At 40.0% G+C, this 25672-nt stretch overlaps 1 protein-coding gene across 2 annotated transcripts in view; it reads right to left on the bottom strand.

Annotated features, from left to right (window-relative positions):
- cc2d1b (coiled-coil and C2 domain containing 1B) overlaps positions 1–24954 on the bottom strand; it is a 76836-nt gene extending 51882 nt beyond the window's left edge. For both annotated transcript variants that reach the window (XR_013887853.1, XM_080195470.1), the window contains exons 1-10: positions 24720–24954; positions 19866–20004; positions 16399–16505; positions 13502–13624; positions 12081–12218; positions 10912–11257; positions 10448–10572; positions 7621–7696; positions 5513–5617; positions 3272–3402 (exon numbers count right to left, since the gene is read on the bottom strand). Coding sequence is in view for 1 of the 2 variants with exons in the window: in XM_080195470.1 (XP_080051596.1) it covers positions 3272–3402; positions 5513–5617; positions 7621–7696; positions 10448–10572; positions 10912–11257; positions 12081–12218; positions 13502–13624; positions 16399–16505; positions 19866–20004; positions 24720–24782 (1353 nt within the window). In the remaining variant the exon portion in view is untranslated. The remainder of the gene's footprint in view (positions 1–3271; positions 3403–5512; positions 5618–7620; positions 7697–10447; positions 10573–10911; positions 11258–12080; positions 12219–13501; positions 13625–16398; positions 16506–19865; positions 20005–24719) is intronic.
- Between the last annotated feature and the right edge of the window lie 718 nt (positions 24955–25672).

The raw sequence follows: 25672 nt of genomic DNA, 5'->3' as shown, positions 1-25672 counted from the left end.
TAGGATTGGACATAGGAGCATAAGAAATAGGAGGACAGGTAAATTATATGGCCCCTCAAAACTGCTCTGCCATTCAATGCAATCTTGCTAAACTGCTGCCTTAGCGTTTCCCATCTACTTCCCATAATCCTTTGATCCTGGAAACCAGCATTTCTGGCCTATCCCCAGTTGGCCTTGAGGTGGTGGAGGTGAGCTGCCTTCTTGACCGCAGCAGTCCCTGTTTAAGAACGTGTTCCAGGATTTTGACCCACTGACAGTGATGGGATGGTGATATATTTCAAAGTCAGGATGGTGAGCGACTTGGAGGAGAACTTCCAAGTGGTGGTATTTCCATGTCTGCTGCCCTTGTCCTTCAAAGTGGTAATGGTCATGGGTTTAAAAGTGCTGCCCAAGGAACCTTGGTGAGTTCCTGCAGTGCATCATGTAGTTGGTACACACTGCTGCCACTGTTTGTTGATGGTGGAGGGAGTGAATGTTTGTAGATGGGATGTGAATTAAGTGGGCTGCTTTGTCCTGAATGGTGTCAAGTTTCTGGAGTGCTGTTGGAGCTGCACACTTCTGACTTATACCTTGTAGATGGCAGACAGGGTTTGGCAAGTCAGGAGAGGAGTTACTCGTTACAGGATTCCTAGTCTCTGACCTGCTCTTGTGATCACAATATCATATAGCTAGTTCAATTCAGTTTCTTGTCAATGGCAAACCCAGGATGTTGACTGATATCAAGCTAACTGACCTGTAGTTCTGCGTTTTCTTTTTCCCTCTTTTCTGGAATAGTTCTGATACATTTACTAATTTACAATTTGCCAGGACCGCTGTAGGATCTAGGGAATTTTGGAAAATTCTGAGCCGTGCATTTGCTGTCCTTGCAGCTACCTCTTTAGAATCTTAGGATGTAGGCCATTAGGTTCTGTGGATTTGTCTGATTTCAGACCCTAAGTCACCCTAATTATTTCCTCTGTGGATAGAAATTAATTTAACTTCCTCACTCTTATTAGCTTCTTGGTTATCCTTTATTTTTAGTGTGTAATTTATGTATTCTATGTTGTTTGATCAACATCCTCATTTGCTCATTCCCCATGATAAAGTTTTAGAGCAGAGACAGAAGAAATTATTTTCACTGCTCTCCTTTTTATATACACTTATTAAAACCTTTTACAATCTATTTTAACATTCACGTCTAGTTTACATTCATTCAAGTGTTTCTCTTTTAACCAACTTTTGCTCACCCTCCCCCACTTTGCTGAGAGCATGTGAAAAAGCGACAATGAAAATGGAGCGACTGATTGGTGAGTATATTATTTAGTTTTCCTTCTATCTATTAAATACTGGTATAATGTACTGGTAATTAAGATTTTCTTCATAATAAGGTTTTTATAATAGCAAAGTTATTGAGAGCAACAGGATTTAATTAAAATAAACAGATAATAAATAAATACCTAAAACACATACTTACATAATTAAGTACAGAACTTCTAGTTTGTAGGTGGCACTAGCATTGATAAGCACAGTAAATCGTAATATGTCCAATGTAAGCATAAATATTTTTGTTTTTCCCCATTTGAAGTTTCATTAGCATTTAAATGATTAAGCATTTTCTGCAATTTATGAAATATATGGTGTGTACTAAATGTACTTAATCTTATACTAGGGATCATGGTTAATATATATGCCCGACTGAGATGAAGAAAGGCCACTTGCAGCCCATTCATTAGCCTAGATTGCCTGTCACTAACCTACGTGCTCAATGTCAGTTTGGAAGTCGCAGCAGGAGGTCAGCTCAGGTTGAAATAAAGATATAACTAGTCAGATGTCACCTTCAGAAACTTTGTGGAACATAATAAAAGTTCAAATATAAGTCCAGAATTGTTACTCTTTTCATTCACTAGTATTACATAGAACACTACAGCACAAACAGGCCCTTCGGCCCACGAGTTGCGCCGAACACATCAACACCTATCTATAACCCCCAATCCCATAAAACCCCATATACTCATCCAGAAGTCTTTTAAAAGACCCCAGCGAGTTCGCCTCCACCACCACTGACGGCAGCCGATTCCATTCACCCACCACCCTCTGAGTGAAAAACTTACCCCTAACATCACTTCTGTACTTTCCTCCCCGCACCTTAAACCTGTGTCCTCTCGTAGCGACCATTTCAACCCGGGGAAATAGCCTCTGAGAATCCACCCTATCTATTCCTCTCAACATTTTATAAACCTCTATCAGGTCGCCTCTCAACCTACGTCTCTCCAGGGAAAAGAGACCCAGTTCCCTCAACCTAACTTCATAAGGCATGCCTCTCAGTCCAGGCAACATCCTTGTAAATCTCCTCTGTACCCTTTCAATAGCTTCTACGTCTTTCCTATAGTGAGGCGACCAGAACTGTGCACAGTACTCCAAATGAGGCCTGACAAGGGTCTTATAAAGTTGCAGCATTACCTCCCGACTCCTAAACTCAATCCCTCGATTTATGAAGGCCACTACACCATACGCCTTCTTGACCACCTCTTCCACCTGCGAGGCCGATTTAAGAGTCCTGTGGACCCGGACCCCAAGATCCTTCTGCTCCTCAACACTACCAAGACTCCTGCCCTTGATAGTGTACTCGTTCATCCCGTTGGTTCTGCCAAAATGGACGACTACGCATTTATCCGCGTTGAAGTCCATCTGCCACTTCTCCGCCCAGTCCTGCATCCTATTTATGTGCTGCTGCAACTTTTGCCATCCTTCCAGACCATCCACAACACCACCGACCTTCGTGTCATCAGCGAACTTACTTACCCATCCTTCCACTTCCTCTTCCAGGTCATTTATGAAAATGACAAACAGCAAGGGTCCTAGAACAGATCCCTGGGGCACTCCAGTATTGTGTAAAATAGTATTGTGTAAAATAAATCAGTTTGTCTTTACACTGATTTAATCTCACCAGATTAGCCTTTCAAACATTTGGAGAAATAAACAAGAGGATGTTTACAAGGATAATAATATCTAGTATGTATAACAAAATGCAATCTCATCATGATCCTTTGTTCCTCAGCTAGGATTTTCAAAAATGAATGACTCCTACTAGAGTTAAGTGTGCATTGTCTCTGTTTCATAATCATCACCGGAACTGGAAAGCCTGCATATGGCTCACTAAGAAGTCTCACACATAAATAATGACATTGACAAGATACCTGAGGTACTTACATCCCCTTGGCAAGAAAGCAACATAATTAAAAAGGGAGCTAGAGAAAAATCATCAAGAATACCCCACCAAGGATTTACATACCTTTGCTATTCTCTCATGCATCCTTGCTTTACGGTCATTACCATCAGTTTTAGCTTGAGCAGCTGCTGTTTTGTATTTCTCCATTCTTTGAAGTAGAGCCTCTAGAACATCTTTGGGTGGTGGTGGTGAGCCTAAAATCATAAACATGAAATTATAGTTAACAAACATTCAATAGAAATCAAGTTCATCGATCAAAAGCTGTAACACAAATATTTAATGAACTGAACTACCAGCATGAAGAAATCAATTGTCTGATTCAAGCTGCATTGATTTTCCTCTCCCTCCTCACCTCTTCCCACTTACCCCATCCACAGTCTCTCTCTTTAACTTTGTTTTCTCATCCACCCAACTGGTTTCACTCCCAAGTGCTGGTTCAATTTTCTCACTGCTCACTAGTAGCAGCACGGTAGCAGTGGTTAGCACTGCTGCTTCACAGCTTCAAGGTCCTGGGTTCGATTCCTGGCTCGGGTCACTGTCTGTGTGGAGTTTGCACATTCTCCTCGTGTCTGTGTGGGTTTCCTCCGGGTACTCTGGTTTCCTCCCACAGCACAAAGATGTGCGGGTTAGGTTGATTAGCCATGCTAAGAAATTGTCCCTTAGTGTCCAGGGATGCGTAGGTTAGAGGGATTAGTGGGTATAACATGTAGGGATATGGGGTTAGGGCCTGGGTGGGATTGTGTTCAGTGCAGACTCGCTGGGCTGAAGGGCCTCTTTCTGCACTGTGGGGTTCTATGAATAGTCCCCTCCTGACTTGAATAATGCCATTGGTTGTGACTCATGTAAGACACCACGGTAGATGGCTCAATCCACATACCATTTCTGACCAAATTAGACCACCGTTTCCAAATAATTATATTCCTATACTTGTCAACACTACTAGGGATCAACTACTGTCTGCTTAGTACCCTAGATAGCATTGCACTACATTGAGAATTGGAAGGAAGAACCCACTCCCCTTTGCCATGACACCATTTATTAGCATACATTCATAGTGTCATTGGCTGAACTCACTTAATGAAAGGAAAACATTGCGTTAACAAAAAAATAACAGCTTCATTGCAAGTGGTAGATCCAAATTAACACTTCCAACATTTTTAAGGATCAAGTTCCTAAAGTCACAATACAATTGGAAAATAAAAAATATGCACATCTTAAAAACTGACAAAATAGAATTTAAATAGAAAGCTTAGAAAATTCTAATACAACTTTGTGATTCACATAGTCATAAAGTAAGAGCAAAGGTTTAGGAAACAAGTTAAATTTCAAAAAAGATCAACAACTTCATAAACTATTATTTTGCTACCCGTACAGGCCTTGTTGTTATTTGTACAATTGGGAAATCCTGTCTAAATACAAAAAAATTGCACAATCTGTTTAATGCTGAAAATACTCAATTTAATACGGTCTGTCTTTGTACGATTCCAAAGTTCAATGGTAGGAAGAAAATAATATACATCATTACAGCCTAACAGTCTTGAGATTAATTAGTCAAGAATCTAAATTTAAGGTTCAAAAAACAAATGATTTTAAAAGAAAATGAAGTTAAATCTTTCATCTGACAACAAGAAAATTCTAGATACAGAAACAGTTCTGTAATGTTTTAGCTAATTAAAATATTTCTGTTCATATCTATCCACATACTTTGCATTAAAAATGTTTATTTATTAGTTACAAGTAGGCTTACATTAACACTGCAATGAAGATACACTGAGGGAGAATTCAATGGCCAATGCACCTAATCAACACATCTTTCAGACTATGGGAGGCAACTGGAGCATCTGGAGGGAATCCACACAGATACAGGGAGAACATGCAAACTCCACACAGTAAGCCAAGCTGGGAACCAAACCTGGTTCCCTGGTGCCATGAGGCAGCAGTGCTAACCACTGTGCTACCATGCCGCCCCAACTAAACTAACTAATAACTAAACATGTCAAATAGTAATAGCTCAAAACATTTAAATATTTAACTTGTCAAAAGTTTTCAGCATCAATTCCATTTTCTGTTTCCAGCCCTAGCTACGTTTCCCCAAGTTGAGCCAATTCTTGTTACTGATTGCACTAAGTATAGGAGAAACAAAAGGTTGTGAAGCTTCAAACAAGAGCATGTTCTGAAGCTTCAAACTTTCAGAGAAATGATCCACTGTATTTTCTAATTATAATTTTGAAATGCTCATCTTTCCCATTAAACAACTGAGGCTACCATGCTACATGGTAACATTTACACCTAAACACATTGTACCAGATTGTTCAGTGACTTGAGGTTCAGTTTTGGAATCCACTCCTTGCTGATCAGGAAGAGGTACTACACTGGAAGGACTCAGTGATTCTTCTTGGGCTGAAGTATCTGTCAAAACATTTGACTAAATTACAAATAGAAGTATTTTTAAAAGGAAAATGTCACATTACAAGATAATACATTTGCATTCAGTATTAGTTTCAAAGCATCTTTAATCTGACAGACCATTAGTTAACTGAATTGTAGCAGGTAACAAACATTTCAAATTAATAGTCTGCCAGGTGATAGAACTGTGCTCCGAGTGCTGGTTCCAAGCTGTAAATAGCTTGATTTGACAAAACGAAATACCATGGATTGTTTTGTATATTTAAAACTGATTCATTCTGGTTGGCCTGTCTATTAATTATGACTAGCTAAAAATGAGAAAGTAAAATAATTTCAAGTAGTCATGACGATTGCAAAGATGAAATTAATTTCATGACTGGCATGTGAAAAGATACATACATATATTTAATAGACGCACAAGTTTAGGCATCTGAGTTTGATATGTCAGCAGTACTGTTTAGGATGGATCTGTCAAAATTCATCTAGTATCTCAAGAAAAGATTGTTTTTCTTTCTTTTCCTGAAAGATATTTGTTGAAATGTATATTTTACCAAATTGCATTATGCAGAAATCCTACAAAAATTAAATTAAAAATGAGAATGTAAGAACTCCTAACGGTTCATTGAATAAATACACAGAAAAATAAGCATATCATGCCATGCAGATTAGGAAAGTCTCAGGTTCCTTTTTCGAATCAGTTGATCTCAGCCAGTCAGGACCCACTTACAGACCCTGTAAATCTTGCAGTTCATGGGAACCAATTTGAGATGCAGTGATGTTAAAATTATTTAATGCATCCTCAATCCAAACCAGGCACTGGGGAGACAAGTTACATTGGATCAGGCCATAGATTTTGCCAATAAACTGTTTTTATTGTGCCAATCTACTCGTCATTTCTGCACTCCCTATACACGATCAATTTTACATATACAGGTCAACATTTTCAAGGGAATAAGTATCCTGGGACTCAGATTCACTTGCTTCGAAAATGATTGACTGTTGCACTCTAAAAACAAGGGGTGCATGGGTGTGTTAGGAGTAATTATTGAAATTATTTCAGCTGCCAAGGTAGTGGGGAGAACACTAATTGATTTCAGCATCTTAATGCTTGTTGAATAAGGTATGTATTGAACTTTGGGTAAAGACCAAGCTTCATGATGACTTCCTATGGTCAACATGCTCACTGTCAGCAGCACAATGGTACATTGGTTAGCACTGCTACCTCACAGCACCAGGGACACGGGCTCAATTCCAGCCTCGGGTGACTGTGCCAGCTTCACATATTCTCCCCATGTCTGCGTGGGTTACCTCCGGGTATTCTGGTTATCTCCCACAGTCCAAAGAAGTGCAGGTCAGGTGGATTGGCCATGCTAAGTTGTCCCTTGGCGTCAGGGGGATTGGCAGGGTAAAGTTGTGGGATTACAGGGATGGGGTCTAGGTGGGGTTGTTGTTGGTGCATGCTCGATGGGCCAAATGGCCGCCTCCTGCACTGTAGGGATTCTATGACTTGGATGGAATACTAAATTGTAGTGTTATATCCAGTACAAAACTACAGCTTCAGAAGGGATGTTTTCAATAAAACATATGAATTGTTGATCAGTTCTTAGGGATTCATGAGATCTCAAATGAAGAGTGTTGAAATTTGTGCAGATATAAAACAATTTTTATGCATTTTTGCATAGCTTGGCACTGTTGAGAGAGGTAAATTAAATGTCTGAATGGACTGAAATAAATTGAGTGTGATACCAATGCATTTGCACAGAATGGAACAATGTACCGCAGAATTTAACTTGTGATCAGCCTCAGATCAGAACAATATGGACTTATTTAAAGCCTGTACAATAATACAATAAAGTTACTACTTCAGTGTCAGAGATTGAAAATAGTAAATCCAGAGTTTAGATTTCCTCCCAAGTTGCAATATACTTTCACAGGAAAAGAACAGTTTTATAAGTGGACAAAAATGAAGCCAACAGTTCTACAATTACGAATCCATACATTCCTACCTGTTGGAGATGGTGGCAGATTACTCAGATCCACAGGCTCCCCATTATCCAACGCCCTTATTACAACATCAAATTTCTGAAGAAACAAGAAATAGAAAACACGCTTTTAAAACTGTGTGTATCTACTATATGTTATAGATGGTACGTGGTCACAATTGTCCAAAATAATTGCATCTGTAGGTGGAGCTGCAAGCATAATATTACATGGCTCCTAAGTATAAGTAAGAAATGCACCTTTGTAATCACAAAAATTTATAGCACCTGAAGGTTTGTCTGAAATTATGGGAAACACCAGTCAAACAAATAAAATATGCAGCGTACAGAAAGTCTGAAAAAATTTTAAAATGCAAGTTCACAAGTGGTCGCTAAGGTAGGTTAAATAAACTACTGTCCAGAAAGGCAGCATTGATCATTTTCCATACTGGTTGGTTTCAGAAATCCAGTAATTTCCATTACAGCACTGATGATTTCAGGCACATTGACTGATCTAACATTCTACAAACTTATAAGACTTTAAACTATAGCGAGGGGGATAGAATATAAAAGGAGGAGGTCTTGCTGCAACTGTACAGGGTACTGGTGAGGCCGCAGCTGGAGTACTGTGTGCAGTTTTGGTCGCTGCACTTGCGGAAGGATACATTGGCCTTGGAGGGAGTGCACAGGAGGTTCACTAGGCTGATACCGGAGTTGAGGGGGTTGGACTACGAAGAGAGACTAAATAGACTGGGTCTGTACTCGGAGTTTAGAAGGATGAGGGGGGATCTTATAGAGACGTATAAGATAATGAAGGGGATGGAAAGGGTAGAGGTAGAGAGATTCTTCCTGCTTAGAAAGGATAGCAGGACTAGTCCTGCTATCCTCAAGATATGTGGGGTGGGGGGGGGAGCAGTTTAGATCAGAGTTGAGGAGGAACTTCTTCACTCGAGAGAATCTCTGGAATTCTCTGCCCGTTGAAGTGGTGGAGGCTACCTCGCTGAATATATTTAAGTCATGGGTAGATAGGTTTTTGATAGACAAGGGAATTAAGGGTTATGGGGAGAAAGTAGGAAGGTGGAACTGATCCACTTCAGATCAGCCACGATCTTATTGAATGGTGGGGCGGGCTCGAAGGCCTACTCCTATTTATGTTCTTATTGCATCATCCAACAGTTTAATATTTTATCGGCATAATTGTTTTCTGTATCACTGGTTAATATATCTTTGTTGTACTCAACCAAAGTTTTGATTTGACAATGTCTGGATTTTATAGCAATCAAATGGAATAAAGATTAGTCACTAAATCAGTGATCTCACCAGTCTGATATCGCAAGCAAAATAAAATTACACATTGCATTGTTTGCAGCTAACTCCAGTGACATACTGCAGCAAAATACTGCGGATGCTTTAACTTTAAAATTGAAACAAAGAATGCTGCATATTGTCAACTGCTCAGGCAACATCTGTGGAAAGGAAAACAAATGTCTCAGGTTGATGACCTTTCATCAGAACCACTGATATGAAATGCTGATATCATTTCTCTCTCCACAGATCATGCCAGACCTGCTGAGTTTTCTCCATATTTTCTGCCTCTTTTTGAAATTAAACACTTTTTTTAGAAAAGAAAGACTTGGGGCAATTCAAAATATATTATTCTATGATGGAAAACTGTTTTCCTTCAAAGTCCAATTATTTTTAAGTAAACAGAAGATCACGTCAGTGCTTAACTAGTTAGCCCTGCTTGTTCAAGGAACTCGAAATAGGAATATGCTCATTGGTCATAGGTTGCATGTCAAATCAGCCTGCACCTTAAAACTATTTTACATCTGTAACAAAAAGTGATGTCTGCTAGACTAACCTATATATACTCACACACAAAGAACAAAGAAAAAAGTATAGCACAAGAACAGGCCTTTGGCCCTCCAAGCCTGTGCCAATCATGATGCCCTAACCAAATTAAAAGATCTTCTGCCCTTCCTTAGTCCGTATCCCTCCATTCCCTCGTTATTCATCTACCCATCAGATGCTTCTTAAATGTCATGAATGCGCCTGCTTCCACCACCACCTCCTCTAACAGCACGTTCCAGGCACCCACCACTCTCTGCCTGAAAAACTTCTCCTGCACATCTCCCTTAAAAACTTGCCCCCTCTCACTTTAAGCCTGTGCTCCCTTGCAATTGACACTTCCATCCTTGGAAAAAAGCCTCTGATTGTCCACCCTATCTATGCCTCATAATTTTGTAGACTTCTATCAGGGCTCCCCTTAACATCCATTCAAATATATGTTCAAATACAACTTGCAATTAATGTACTAAGTTTTAAAACTGAGAAATATCCAGTCACTTCTGACGCTGTAAGTTGCACATTCCTTATTTTTCCCTTCCTTTCTTGTTACTTTTTGCAATATACCCTTCCCAAAAAATGTGGCCAGAAAACTAATGCTGCTTTTTAATTGCCTACTCAAACGTTGAGGATGTAATTCAGGTTATTCCAATTTGCTGTTCCTCCCAAAGGATCACTATTTGGTACTCAATATCACTCTCTTCACTGGCATATTTGATATTATGAACCCATTTTTGATAGAGCAGACACATAACTTGTCATACTAACCAGTTGCATTGACAGTTTCTATTAATGAAACTTTGTTACTCATCAGATATTTAACTGACTTTACGAATACTAAAACACAGCATGAAGTATTTGCAACTGTATCTTCAAAGTGTTAAAAACAAAATCAAATGTAATTTTACAGAAATTAACTTTCTAATCGTTCTAATTCAGCACATTTTCAATATTACACATTACCAGTCTATACAAATCGATGGATTTTTTTAAAATAACAAAACTTTACTTTGCTGATTTTCATGTATTCTTTAGCCTTTGTGATGTCTCCTTGCTGTTTTGCTCTCAATGCAGCCAATTTAAATTCCTTCTGTCTTCCAATCAATAATACTTTTGTCTTTGTATCATCACACCCTGTAAAGCATAGAAACAAAACTGTCTTTAAAAATAGCCAAATTCATCTGTAACATGAATGGCTTTAGATGGCTGCTTTAGGTAACATTCCTAATTTGCATTCAAGCTAATTTTACATCAACCCAAACTGATACAAGCTGACATACTGCTTCTGACATTACCAACCCTTTCTCAAATAGTCACAAAAAAAAAAGATCAACAAGACTGCCGATAGTAAAAGTATACTGAGCAGATTTGTGCCATGATTCAATCTTGAATGACCTGCGCTATCATGGGATCCACCTGAATTATTTAAATCAGGATAAAATCCTATAAATTTATAATAATTTGATACAGTACCTGAGCTATCATTAATTGCCTTGTCAGCAGTAGTGGATACATCAATGATCTCTGACTGACCAGAAGTTACAGACTCTGCAATGCTTTGAGGCTCAGCCACAGATGATGTCAGAGGTAACACGGTAACATTAGGCTTAGGTAGTGGTGCCTCATCTGCTAGTTCTGGTGCATCCTGGTGCAGTTCAGCCATTCCACCTTTCACACTTTCAGCTTCTAAAATTTTTGCACTCAAGCCATCGGATTGGAGTATTGTGGCACTACTTTTACCAGTAGCAACTGGAGGAGGAATTTCTGCTTCCTCTATCTTTTTACCTTTCTTTGCAGAAGCCAGCATAGTCTGTATTGTCTATTAAACAGAAAAAACAGATGAAGGTTGCACAATCTTTGCCACATTAAATAGAAATACTTATTTTTTAAATTTACAAAATACAACGTTCCTGACAAAACTATAACAAGGGTTCTGCAAATAATTGACCAAATTATCTGACAGTAGATGGAATACCTCAATATTCTTGTGAAACACCACGGGCAGGATTCTCCGACCTCACTTACAACTGGGATTCTCCTGTCCCACTGCAATGAACGAAGATTTGGCTGAGCGCCAAAATTCTCCATTTTTCTCTGGCGGCGCTGGTGGGACACAAGCAGCCGGAGAATTTTGGTCCACAAGTTTAGTTATGAAAAGCTCTTTTAACAAATTGTACAGTAGGTGTCAAGAGTACACAACAGACAACTCTTGCTTTTAAACACAACATGTTTAATTTCAGCTAAAGCAGTACAATGGTCGAGAAATAGCGTTATTGCAAAGAATAATTCAAAAATGTCTTAGGCGGTGAGTATATGGAGCGGTACGAAAACTGCTGGAATAGTGCAAAAGAAATGTTCCTTTTCCCACCTTGCTGGAACATTAAATCCTAGTGAAAATAATGCCAGTAACAATACTTAGTGCAAATCATCATTCAAGCGGCTTGGTCAGCTCTTGGTCAAGTCATTAGATGGAACCTCACAACACATAAGCTTTAGGTGTGGGCTGGACATAGATCAGCATTACTATTTTGGCTGATTGTAAAGCAACTCAATGGCAGTCCTAAAGAAGATTTAACTACCCTCGCTTAATAGCTTAAACTACAAGAAAGATGCAATAAAAATAACAAACATTTAAAACATACCTTTAGCCCTCGTTCATATCTCCGCATTTTTGATGTCTCTCCAGCTTCCTTTGCATTACTAATTGCAACCCTGTACATCTGGAGTCTATTTTCCAGTATATCTTGTAATCCACCAGCATTCACAGAAATTGCACTTGACTTGGAGAAAGAAAATAACTTCTAGCAATTGGATTTTATTTTTCAAACCAAAAAGAGGACCTTAACTTTACTCAAGTGATTTAAATTTTTTGTAACTGTGTTTTTTTCAGTTCACTAAACATTAATTACCTAATTGTGTTGAATATCTAAAAATGTGATCTGTGGCTTTATAAAATGGGACAATATTATGTTCCTATTACTTACAAATTAAGTTATTAAATGATACTACTAATATAGACTGTTTTAAAATGTAGCTTTGCATTAGACTAGACTTAAACTAGTCCAAGTACCTCAACCGTGTCTAGAAGTAACACTGACGCCATAAATTCCAAATTATATAGTCACTGCTACAACTGCATCCCTGCAGATCTAAATACAAACATATGAAGATATGCGGGTTAGGCTGATTGGCCATGCTAAGAAATTGCCCCTTAGCGTCGAGGGATGTGTAGGTTAGAGGGATTAGTGGGTATAATATATAGGGATGTGGGGGTGGGCCTGGGTGGGATTGTGTTCAGTGCAGACTCAATGGGCCGAAGGGCCTCTTTCTGCACTATAGGGTTCTATGATCTAGGTGAATTAGGAACAAGAATAGGCCATTCGGCCCCTTGAGCCTTAATATTTTAAAATCATGGTTGATCTGAATGTGGCTTCAACACCATTTTCCCCAGTACCCTTGATTCCTTTGGAATCATGGATCTAATTCATTGAATATAGTCAAAGGCCCATCCTCTGTTACTCTATGATGAAGTGAATGCCACACACTAATGACCCGCAGAAAAAAATTCTTAACATCTCCTTCTTAAATGGATGACCCTTTATTTTTAAACTGTGTCCCCTATTTCTAGTTTCACTCATAAGTGGAAAAATCAGCCTTAGAACCACCCTGTGAAGTAATCTCAGAATCTTGTGTAAGATCACCTCTCATTTTTCTAAACTCCAATGGATATAAGCCTAACTTGTTCAATCTTTCCTCATAAGATCACATCTTCATCCCAGTAATCAGTCAAATGAACCTTCTTTGAACTACTTCTACTGCAACTGTCTCTCAAGGAGACCAATTGCATCAATTTGGTTTCTCAAGGAGACCAAACCTGTACACAGTACTCCAGGTGTGGTCTCACTACTGCTGTAGCAACATTTGCCCATTTTTATACTCTTAAATCCTTGCAAAAAATACAATATTCAATTTGTATGGTACTAAAGGTTAAGATTTTTTTAAGTAAATAGTTCTGAAAAGCTACAAGAATAAGCTTTTATTTTTAAATATAAAAAGTGTTTACCTGAGACTGAGAAACAGGAAGTTGATTCACTGGTCCTGGAGCAGACTCTATGGGAACAGGTGCATTTGTAGATCCTTCTTCCTCATCCTCCCCCTCTTCCTGAATCACTTCCTTTAGCTCTGCCTTAGTTACAAAATAAATAATTTTACTCGTATGGCTTTGTTTTGCATACTCTCCTTTACGACTATGCTATCCAATGCATTACCTATCACTGAAAAATTAATTAGTGCAAAACATAGGTTAATTAGTAGAAACAACAAAGTTGCAATTGGAATATTAATTGTAGTCCCTTTTTGCACCTTAACTCTTTGGAAGGTTAACAAGAGGTTTGATAGCAGACGGACAGGTGCTATGTACAGGATTTGTGAAACAAAGCAAGGAATGAATGGACATAATAGGATACTTTCAGAGGTGCTTACATAAAGGATTAACTTTAAACAGAATTCACATTTGTGGCTTCAAAAACTATTCTGAGAATAATGTGAATAAAACAATCATCCATGACTCCAAACATCAAAATCTTATTTAAAGACTGATTTAAAAACACATATTTGATACAATAAAAGGGAAATGGCATAGATTCAAATTGTTTATTAAAAAAATTGTTGCATGGATAATCAAGCTTTGTAATTAGTTTTATTTAACCAATGCTAGGTTGGCCAATTCTTAACTGTTCAAAAGACAGATTAGAAGAATTTCCTTCATGGTTTACTGGATTAAAGCGCCACCTCACAGGATTCAGAGCCAGCATGTTGAGAGTTCTGCACAGAATTGGGTGAATTAATCCTGGTGAGGGGACGGAGAGGATAAAAAAAAACAGCCACAATTTCAGTGACACATTCTGGATCACTGCATTAATATAAACATCAGCTAAGCACAAGATTACAGTTGGTCATGACCCCATAATTAGAAGTCTGACTCTCATCACGCAGTAAGAAGTCTCACAACACCAGAATTAAGGCCAACAGGTTTATTTGGTAGCAAACGCCACTAGCTTAACCTGGACTTTAACCCGGTGTTGAGACACTTCTTACTGTGGTTACCCCAGTCCAATGCCGGCATCTCCAAATCATGACTACCTCGTCACATGTACAGATAGTGCTGTTACCTTCAAAAATGAAGGGGAAAGGAAAAAAAAGGGATTTTTAAAAAAGGAATACTGCACCTTTATACATAATAAATGGTATTCATATATAATGAAAAATATTTAGGAATAATAGTAATAAAACCCAAATTCCACCAAATATAACCTTGTAAAATATCTGTTTTTAAAGAAACCGATTAGAATTAATTCAATGGCAATAAGGAGACTGTGAACAAATGGTAATTAAATAATTGTGTATATATTTGTAAAAAAAAGTTCTTTAATTACAACAAACAACAGTATTTGAAAGAGAGTTCTTAAATGTAACTAATTTATCCTGGAATCATAGAAGTGCTAAAGTGCAGAAGAGGCCATTTGGCCCATCGACTGCACTGACTCTAAAGACAGTATATTTTACCCAGGCACTCTCCCCTGCCCTATCCCTGTGATTCCACACATTTACCATGGCTAATCCCATCTAACCAATACATCTTTGGATACTAAGGGGCAAATTTGCATGTCCAACCCATCTAACCTGCGCATCTTCGGACTGTGGGAGGAAACAGAACGTTGGTTAGACCGCATTTGGAGTACTGCGTCCAGTTCTGGTCAACTTACTACCGGAAGGACGTGGAGACTCTGGAGAGGGTGCAGAGGAGGTTTACCAGGATGTTGCCTGGCATGGAGGGACTGAGTTACGAGGAAAGGTTAGAGAAACTGGGACTTTACTCCTTGGAAAGACGGAGATTGAGGGGAGACATGATAGAGGTATATAAGATACTGAAGGGAATAGATAGAGTCAATAGTGAGAGACTGCTCCCTAGACTGGGTACAATTACGAGAGGTCATGATCTAAGGGTGATGGGGGAGAAGTATAATTTGGATGTGAGAGGAAGGTTCTTCACGCAGAGGGTCGTGGGGGTACGGAACGCACGACCGAGTAGGGTGGTGGAGGCAGGAACGTTGGACTCGTTTAAGGTTTACTTAGATAGACACATGAGCGAAACGAGGATGGAGGGTTATAGCAGGGGGTATTAAATAGGGTCAGAGCCTCGGGAGACACCGGAAATGCAGACTTGTATGTTAACGTTTTTGTCTTTTTATTCCACAGGTGGAGGTCCACCTTGTTGTCAAACGAGGGGCATGCACACAGTGGGTCGTGCGTGGGCTGCTCTTGGAGGTTCCAGGAGTGGCCTAGTACTTCGTGTTGGTGTGTGTGCTTGATCCTGGACCGGTAGACGGGTGCCGCAACAGCTCAGTGACTAGCACTGCTAGCTGTGCAGATACATGGATTTGGGCCTGTGTCTGTGGGAGTTTGCGCATTCTCCCTGTGGTTGCATGGGTTTCCTCCGGGCGCTCCGGTTTCGCCCCACACCCCAAAGATGTGCTCTTAGGCTGATTGGTTTACCAAATTGATACTATTCTCCCCTGAATCTGGCTAAGTTAGGGGTTCCACTCATAGACACGCAGGGTAGAATAGGTGTAGGAGGATGCGGCAGCACGGGCTCGTTGGGCCGAAGGGCCTGTTTCCCGTGTTGGGTTGTTCTTTGTTCTTTGAAATTAGATAACCTGGAGGAACCCCTTGCACAGGGAGAATGTGCAAATTCCACATAGTCACCCAAGACCAGAACTGAACCAGGGTCCCTGGAATTGTGAGGCAGCAATGCTAACCACTGTGTCTCACAGCTAACCTATCACAGAATACAGAACATTACAGCGCAGTACAGGCCCTTTGGCCCTTGATGTTGCGCCGACCTGTGATCCTCAATATTGTACTTATGTATCCAAGCTATGCCCCAAGACTTCAAATTACCAAAAGTTCTTCATCATTTTCCAGATCATCGTCGTCATTTTCATCTACATCTACATCCTTCATACATTCCTCAGCCATTTGTTCTATATGGTCCATTGGCAAAGGTGCTGTGGATAAAATACACTAGGTCAAAGAAAACAATCTTGATTCATTTAAACTGTTCTTTTCTTAGATTTAGATATGCTATTTATTGACAGAATATTTGATGATGGAAATACAGAACTACTAGGTATTTAACATAATAGTACTATGCCACAAAAAGGCCTAAGTTGTACGCCTTGGTTGCAATAAGTATCAATCAACAACCAATCAGCTGCAATAAACCAGATGCCATTTTACACACTGATGGAATGCAGCGATGCCATTCATTGTTTCTTGAAAAAGTTACAATTGTGCTAGGACTAGTTTCAAAGTACAATCTGCCAATTTTAGTTTTCTAAATTATAGCATTGATAATACACTATTACATATACTTTGGCAAAATAAATTGGTATGCATTTTACAGTGATCAAATGCAGATTTTCACAGTAACTTCATTGCAGTGTTAATGCAATATCAGTGTTAAGCATATTTGTGACACTAAGAAAATAAACTAAACTTTAATTAATTGGTACTTTCTTAATCTCCCTCACATATTGAACCATTATGCACCAATGATAAATATCTAACCCCAAAAAATAGTAATTATAAATGGATACCAGGAAATACATTCAAAGATGCAGATGAATGCAGAGTTTCAGAAATGATTAAAAACCACATAAACCTTGCTTTCATGGTTTTCATCAGTATTCTCGGGATTCTGTTCTCTCTGTAGAGACCATTAAGTTTAAAAAAGAGCTTCTCCAAGTGACAGCTGAAAGGATAACATGATCAGATTTCATGTTTTAAGACATTTATGGTGAGACTGTATTATTGACTAAATATTATTTTTGTAAACAACTTATGCTTCAAATGCAGAACAGAATTTTCCCTTTATAGTTTTAACATGACTATCACACCCATTTAACAGGTATACTTTGATTTTCCAGGATGCAGTATAATATTCTTAGCTCCCCCAGATTTATTTCAATTTCTTTCCCAATCTGGTAACTTTTAAGGTTAGGATTGTCTTTCACAGTGATAGCTTTTCCCTGGAGATGCACCCTCTTGCGCAAGCTAGACAAATCTTCCATCCATGTTTTAAATCCTCATGAATTTGGTCTTTTCAATCTGACCATAAGCTCTCACCCACATTCCTGCATGGCAAACTCTGTCTCTCTCCTAAATCCTGGCAGATTGTCCGAGTCTGAGAATTTCAGAGATATCTTAGAAGCCCTTCCCTTGTCAAAACCCATTCTTTGCGCAACATGAATCACATGGGCCTTGTTTTCAGATGAAACTGCTGATTTGCTCTCTCAAGACTCCAAAGCTCTCATCTTGAAGCAAATGGATAATGCAAAGCATAGCTGCTTATAACCCAATACAGTCACCACCATCCTGGGACTTGAGACAAGCAGTTTCACTGTTATTGTAGCACCATAAACATAGGTGCTGCTGCCACCGGGTCCAATTTGAAAACCTTAAACCTCTTTCCCACAAATCAACCCAGGGCTCCCTTTTTAACAGCCATATTTGTTGTTAGGCAGACTTCAGGACAGGTTAAGGTTAAAGTTATAGTATTACAAGTAAGGTTCACATTAACACTGCAGTAAAGTTACTGTGAAATTCCCCTAGTTGCCACACTCTGCCACCTGTTTGGGTTAATGCACCTAACGAGCACATCTTTCAGACTGTGGGAGGAAACCAGAGCACACGGAGGAAACCCACAAAGACATGAGGAGAATGTGTAAATTCCACACAGACAATGACCCAAGGCAGGAATCGAACCTGGGTCCTTGGTGCAGTGAGGCTGCAGTGCTAACCATGCCTCCCCCAATCATTTTCTCCTAAATTAGAGGCACAATCCCAAAACATAATTTTATTAAACCTCATTTATAATAATTCAAATGGCACTGTTAAGTTGATTCCCATGAACGATGTCCCAACAAAGAATTCTCTATATTTAAATGTTAAGAAATAGCTGGACCCATCATCTCTCCCACTTAAAAGATAACCATTGTCTCTTCTCCTTTGCCTATAGGTAGTATTGTTGTTTTAAGAAGATTTCTGTTATTCACATCCATGGCCCTATTTCCTATTCCCTTGACATTAGGAAGACCGTTTGTGAAAAATTTGACTAGCACCAGTGTCAAATCATTTAGGTACATGCAGCCAAGAGATTGCTTCGAGAAGACAAAGCAATATATTTACAAATTTAAAAGGGAAGGATATTTTACTGTACTCTCACAACTCATAATATGGTAATAAGAGATGCCTACATATCATCTAACCCTGTATTGACCAAATGAACTTTGACTACCCACAAGTGTGACTATAGTGACAACGTTTTAGTTAACTGCTTTAATTTTGGTAGAAATGCCTTGCATGCAATATAGGTCAATGTAATTCATGTGTATATTTCCATGACCATTGGTATGGAACTTTGAAATCTTTCTCTTTCACCAAAATTTGGAATTAGTTTGTCAGACAGCACATCTTAATTATGAACAATATTTTGACTTCATAGTGGTTGCTAAGAATGTTGACATGCACAAATTAAACTTGGCTGGTCACATCCAGGATTCACCATCCAGAACATAATTGGATGGTGTTTGTCGTTTGTCACAATGTGGTCTTTTGGAGGTGCTCATCATCACATGTGCTTCTTCCTGCTGGCCTGAAGCAGTCGTTCCAATTATGAGCTGGCTACTGTGACAGCTGCATTGTCACATACATTGTTGAGATATTCCCATGGTGCTGAACTCTTATGTTTTCATCCATTTTACATAACATTTCAGCAGATTACCTCATCGTACTCAACCAATAAATAGTAACCAAACAATGATCAAAAAAAATTCAAAAATTAAACCTTTTCACAAAATGTCTGTTCCAAGCAGTTTCTGATCTAAAGTTGCTGTAACATTTAAGTTATGTGACATTTCAGCAGAATGCCCATCCTTTTAACAAGTTACTCAGCAGAATGCCCTTCCTTTTAACAAGTTATTCAACTAGAGGTTTCATAATATTTTTCTAGGAAGGTTTTCCTGAAGTATTTTCATTTGCTTTCAAATCTACAGCAAAATTCATAACTTAAACATGCAAAATTAAGATCTTTGAAAGTTGTCAAAACTGTCTACTTGTTCAGTTGCTGCTTTTTCCAATGAATTTATTACATAGCAGAACAACTCCTAAGTCTATACCATGACAAAAGTTTAGTGCCCATACATGAAGTGGGCTTAACTTCTAATGAAAAATTAGAAAACTAACAGTAACACCACGATTTAGAACAAGTATTTAACTTACAGAATAAAAGGGTCTCAGAGGTAATAGCAGTTTTTCATTACAAGGATAAACCAGAAAAGTTGAGGATAAACCGAGATTATACTGACATTTTTCTTCAGGCTTTGGTTTCATGGCTGGTTTCTTTCCAGTTATTTCAGCCAATTCTGCTTCTAGATCCCCATCATCACCATTCTCTTCTGTAGTCATCATCATATCTTCACAAGAAAAATCTACAAACAGGCCAAGCTGCAGTAGAGAGCAAAAACATCAGCATCACAAGACTCTCATGCAATTTCTTATTAACCTAATATATGCAGGGAAGTTATTTAATTACACATAAGCTGTATGGTAATTAGCTTGTTATGAATTACCATTTACAGCAACCCCTTTCAGACACCCCCACTCCCTTCACCCATCCCTATTATGGAAACCCTACAGTACAGAAAGAGGCCATTTGGCCCATCGAGTCTGCACCAACCACAATCCCACCCAGGCCCTACCCCCATATCCCTACATATTTTACCCACTAATTCCTCTAACCTGTGCATCTCAGGACAGTAAGGGCAATTTTTAGCATGGCTAGTCAACCTAACCTGCACATCTTTTGGACTGTGCGGCCCACCCTCAGCCTTGCCCCCCTCACATGCACCCCCATGCCCCCCTTCCTCACATGCAGTTGTGTGCATGTTCACCCAGGCACACAAAATCTGATGACATATCTTCCCCTGTAGCAACAGTAGGTTCTGCCTTGTGGCAATATTATTGTAATTTGTTTTATAGATTAAGCTTCTGTAAAACAACTGTGCCTAAAGTAATCAAGTAAGAATCTAATGAGGATATGTCCTACAAGACTAATTTTAACTGTATAAATGAAATCTTGTGCAATTAAGTTCTGTTTTGTTAATACATGTTTTAATCAACTATTTAAAATTTCCAAAAACTTTATTGGAACAAGATTCCTGACTTCAGCACACATATCTTCTTGGCATAAAATCCAAATAGAAAATCGCTGTGATAGCTCACCAAGTTTACCTTTGAGATTTGGTTAGCATGGCAATTACCACCTGCCAGAACATTGCATCATCAATTAAATCTTGTTTGTAATGTTTTCATGTCCTATTTTGCTTTAAGAAATCTTTATTTCCCACTCCTGGAAATGATGGCTTGTGCTAGGCTATAATAACAGAGAATTTCTTTGGCACTCTGGACAAGGAATCACTTCTCATTGGTGCCCATACTTATCTGATTTGATTTATTGTCACATGTATCGGTATACAGTGAAAATATTATTTCTTGCACACTATACAAAGCATACTGTACAGAGGAGAGCATAGTGTTGCATTCATACCTAGGGTGTAGAGAAAGATCAATTTAATGGAAGGTAGGGCCATTAAAAAGTCAATGGCAGCAGGGAAGAAGCTGTTCTTGAGTCGGTTGGTAAGTGTCCTCAGATTTTTGTATCTTTTCACTGATGGAAGAAGGTGGAAGAGAACATGTCCGGAGTGCATGAGGTCCTTGATTGTGCTGGCAGCTTTTCCTATGAAGTGTGTACAGTGTCAATGGATGGGAATCTGGTTTGAGAGATGGACTGGGCTTCGTTCATGACCGTTTGTAGTTTCTTGCAGTCTTGGACAGAGCAGGAGCCATACCAAGCTGTGATACAACCAGAGAGAATGCTTTCTATGGTGCATCTGTAAAAGTTGGTGACAGTAAGGGGCGGCACAGTGGTTAGCACTGCTGCCTCACAGCACCAGGGACCCGGGTTCCATTCTAGCCTCGGGTCACTGTCTATGTGGAGTTTGCACATTCTCCCAGTCTCTGCAAGTGTTTCTTCCGGGTGCTCCAGCTTCCTCATACAGTCCAAAGATGAGAGAGTTAGGATAATTGGCTATGCTAAATTAACCCTAGTGTCAGGTAGATTAACAGGGCAAATATGATGGGCTAGGGGATTAAGGCCTGAGATGTCGTTGGTGCAGACTTGATGGGCCAAATGAACTCCTTCTGCACTGTAGGGATTCTATAATTCATAGCGGACATGCCAAATTTCCTTATTCTCCTGAGAAAGTAGCAGCTTTGATGGGCTTTCTTAACTATAGCTTCAACATGGAGATTGTTGGTGACCTGAATAACTAAACACTTGAAGCTCAACCATTTCCACTACACTTCCTGAAGTTCGATGACTATCTCCTTTGGTTTGTTTACATTGAGGGAGAGATTATTGTCATTGCACCAATTCACTAGACCCTCTCTTCCTTTCCTGTACTCTGTCACATCATTGTTTGAGATCTGACCCACTATGGCGGTGTTATCAACAAACTTGAAAATCGAGTTGGTGGGGAATTAGGCCACACAGTCATAGACATATGAGGAGTATAGTAAGGGGCTGAGAACACAGCCTTGTTGGGCACTGGTGTTGAGGATGATCATGGAGGTGGTGTAGTTGCCTATCCTTAATGATTGCAGTCTGTAGGTTAGGAAGTCTGGGATCCGTTCACAAAGGGAGGAGCTGAGCCCCAGGCCACTGAGTTTGGAAATGGGTTTCATAGGAATAATGGTGTTGAAAGCTGAGCTATAGTCAATAAATAGGAATCTGACATATGCATCCAGGTGTTCCAGGCCTAGATTGCAAGTGTTAATCTATTATTTGACTATAAATATTTCATAGCTGGAAACTCATGACCTGATCCAATAAAATACTCTCCAGCAAGATTCTCTACCTATAGATAATGTACAGGAACCATTTTCCCTTCCATGACCTTGAGTTCAGTGTTCATGACACTATTCTGATTGGGATCAACTGAATTTGTATTTCAGGAATCAAACCTGGATTCATCCTTGTCTTTAATATTCCATACTATACAGTTGTTTGGGGCCTGGTCAGAATTTACCCAGTGAGCTATTAGGCAAGTAATACATAAATTATTCTTATTCAAACATTTATCTTAATCCTCCTGTAAGGACAACATACACCACAAATGACACAGCATTGCAAATTTTTCATCTGAATTGAATTTCCATGCGATGCATAATATCCAACTACAACTGATAAAAAACCTTTGTTCGAACGGCTGTAATTATCTGCCAACTCATCAAATTTAGCAAACAATAGTTACTGTAAACTGTCTGGAAATATAACCCACACTAACGTGCCATTCAGCAAGCCAGAAAACAATCCAAAGTGAAAACAAGTGAAAAGGATAAAATAAAGCAACAATATTAGCAGAACTACACAAATTTAATTTTAAAAATACATTATCCAGGAACTCAGTTACGTATTGCCTTTTGCTGCTGGGCCAAGATTCAAATCAGGGTCAGACAAATGAGGTAAAAGTCTCCCACTGGCCCTATGTGAAATGAGTTTGGCTGGTATTAATCTAGTTCATAGTAAACTACTCCTACAATTAACTGGCAATATCACCCTATTGATAAATTTATAAAATGTAAAAGGTAGCTGGTATGTGAAATGAAAGTGCCATAATGGTACGGTCAGGGTACTTTTCTGGAGTTGGAATAAGGCATATTGCTGAGGCAGTCGAAAGAGTTGTACTTCACATCCAGCTGACCTGCCACTGAGTAAAATGTGAACAGCTTTATTCCCCAGCACTGACATCCCTCAAATCAATGAATACAAGTAACATACAATCATTCACTTGATTCTTGCCACCATTCCTTCATTGTAACTAGCTCAAAATCTTTGACTTCCCTAGTTGTGCCAGCACCATCATCACAAGGACTGCAGTAAATCAAGGCCCAAAACAATCTTTCCACAATAAGAGGGGGTCGCCAATAAATGCAGCTTTGCCAGGGTCAATCACAACCATCAAACAAAAGTAAATAACACAAAAAGTTCTAGATAGATGTTCTTTACACTGCTGAGGTTAATACCATCCCACTATTAGAATCTCTCAATGCAGAAGGAGGGCATTTGACCCAGCGAGTCTGTACTGACCACAATCCCACCAAAGCCCTATCCTCATAATCCCAGATATTTACCCTTGCTAGTCCCTGTGACGCTAAAGGGCAATTTAGCATGGTCAATCTACCTTGCCTGCACATCTCTGGACTGTGGGAAGAACCCCAGAGGAAACCCATACAGACACAGGGAGAACATGCAAACTCCACACAGACAGTGAACTGAGGCCAGAATTTAACCCTGTCCTGGCAGTGTGAGGCAGCAGCACTCAAGTAGTCATATCCTACAGCACATACAATCTCTCTCCTATCAACACCAATTTGTACACAGATCATAGAATCTCTACAGTGCCGGGGGAGACCATTCAGCCCATCGAGCCTGCACCGACTCTAGCTGATATACTGACAGAGTATCTTATCTTGGCCCGCTCCTTGTCCTGGTCCCACAACCTGACACATATACTACCTCTAACTCAGATAACCTAACCTTGGGATACGAAGGGGACAACATTTCAATGCCACTCCACTTCCCTGCACATCTTTGGGCCGTGGGAGGAAACTGGAGCACCCGGAGGAAACCCATGCAGACATGAGAAACACACAAACACATATGAAAAGAAGTCACCCAGGACTGTGAGTCAGCAGTGCTAACCACTATGCCATCATGTCACACGCTTCATTCCTTTTTAAAATACCAGAAGGCGCAAGCATACCAAAGATCACAAAACGTACTCTAAAATCAACGATGTGGAGATGCTGGCGTTGGGGTGGGCACAGTTAGGCGTCTCACTCTTTAATCTGGCGTTGTGAGACTTCTTACTAAAATCAATGGTGTGTGTGTGTGTGTGTAACTGTATAACTTGCCTGGGTGGGGATTCGTGACATATAATTTGTAACTGCGTGAATTTGATGAACCAACTGCAGCAAAGCCAGTAACAAGATTAAAACTCATTCCCCCACACACTGTCCCCTCCTGGTCTCCTAACAGACAGGAGCCCCCTGAGAAATAAATCCCGGTTTGTTTGCATCTCCCAGCCCAACGGGCTCACCTGTTTAGCCGTCGCGGCGCCCCGGCCTTTGCTCGGCGGCTTCTTCTTCCTCGCAGCAAACATGGTGCAGCCCGACAGGCGCTAAGTTTGACTCTTCGCCCCCAGAAACTTTTTTTTAAAAAAAATACAAACGTTCACGGGTTTTTAAAGAAAAGATAAACTTCTCCCCACGGTTGTACCAGGAACAGTGAGACTGACTGACTGGAGGACTTGTTTCTCCAGCAGGAGGAGGAATAACCACCAACCCCCGCCTGCAGCCTCCGGCCGCTGCTTCTGCGCAAACTCAGTACACTCCGCCGCTGCTCCTTTCCGGTCCGCTTCGCCACCCACCGCGCCCCAAAGAATGTGAGGGGAAGGAGCAAGAAATATGCTAACGCTAAACCGACATGACCAGTTACACATGTCAGCAAACAGAAAAACAAACTTTTTACCCCCCCCCCCCCCCCCCCCGCCTCTGCCCGTTGTATACATAACCTGGGGAGGTGGCGGCGGCAGCAAAGTGCTGTTGTCACTGGACCAGTAATCTAGAGACCCAGAGCAAAATTTCATAGAATCCTACTGTGCAGGTGGAGACCATTCGCACCGATCGTAATCCCACATAGGCCCAACCCCCATAACCCCATGCACTTACCCCAGCTAGTCCCCCTCAGGGGCAATTTAGCATGGCCAATCGCTCTAACCCACACATTTTTGGAGTGTGAGAGGAAATCCACACGGACACAGGGAGAATTTGCAGACTCCGCACAGTGACCCAAGATGGGAATCGAACCTGGGTCCCTGGCGCTGAGAATTCACCAGTGCTAACCACTGTGCTGCCATGCCGCCCCTATTTGGGATTTGGGATCACAGTTTGAATCCCACCATGGCAGATGGTGAAATTTGAATTCAAAATCTGGAATTAAAAGTCTACTGTTGACCATGAAACCATTGTCAACTATTACAAAACCCCATTT

This window comes from Carcharhinus amblyrhynchos, chromosome 9 (genome assembly GCF_965287045.1).
Source record: "Carcharhinus amblyrhynchos chromosome 9, sCarAmb.v2.hapA, whole genome shotgun sequence".
In the NCBI taxonomy this organism is placed as follows: Eukaryota; Metazoa; Chordata; class Chondrichthyes; order Carcharhiniformes; family Carcharhinidae; genus Carcharhinus; species Carcharhinus amblyrhynchos.
This window is presented reverse-complemented; position numbering and strand designations above follow the sequence as displayed.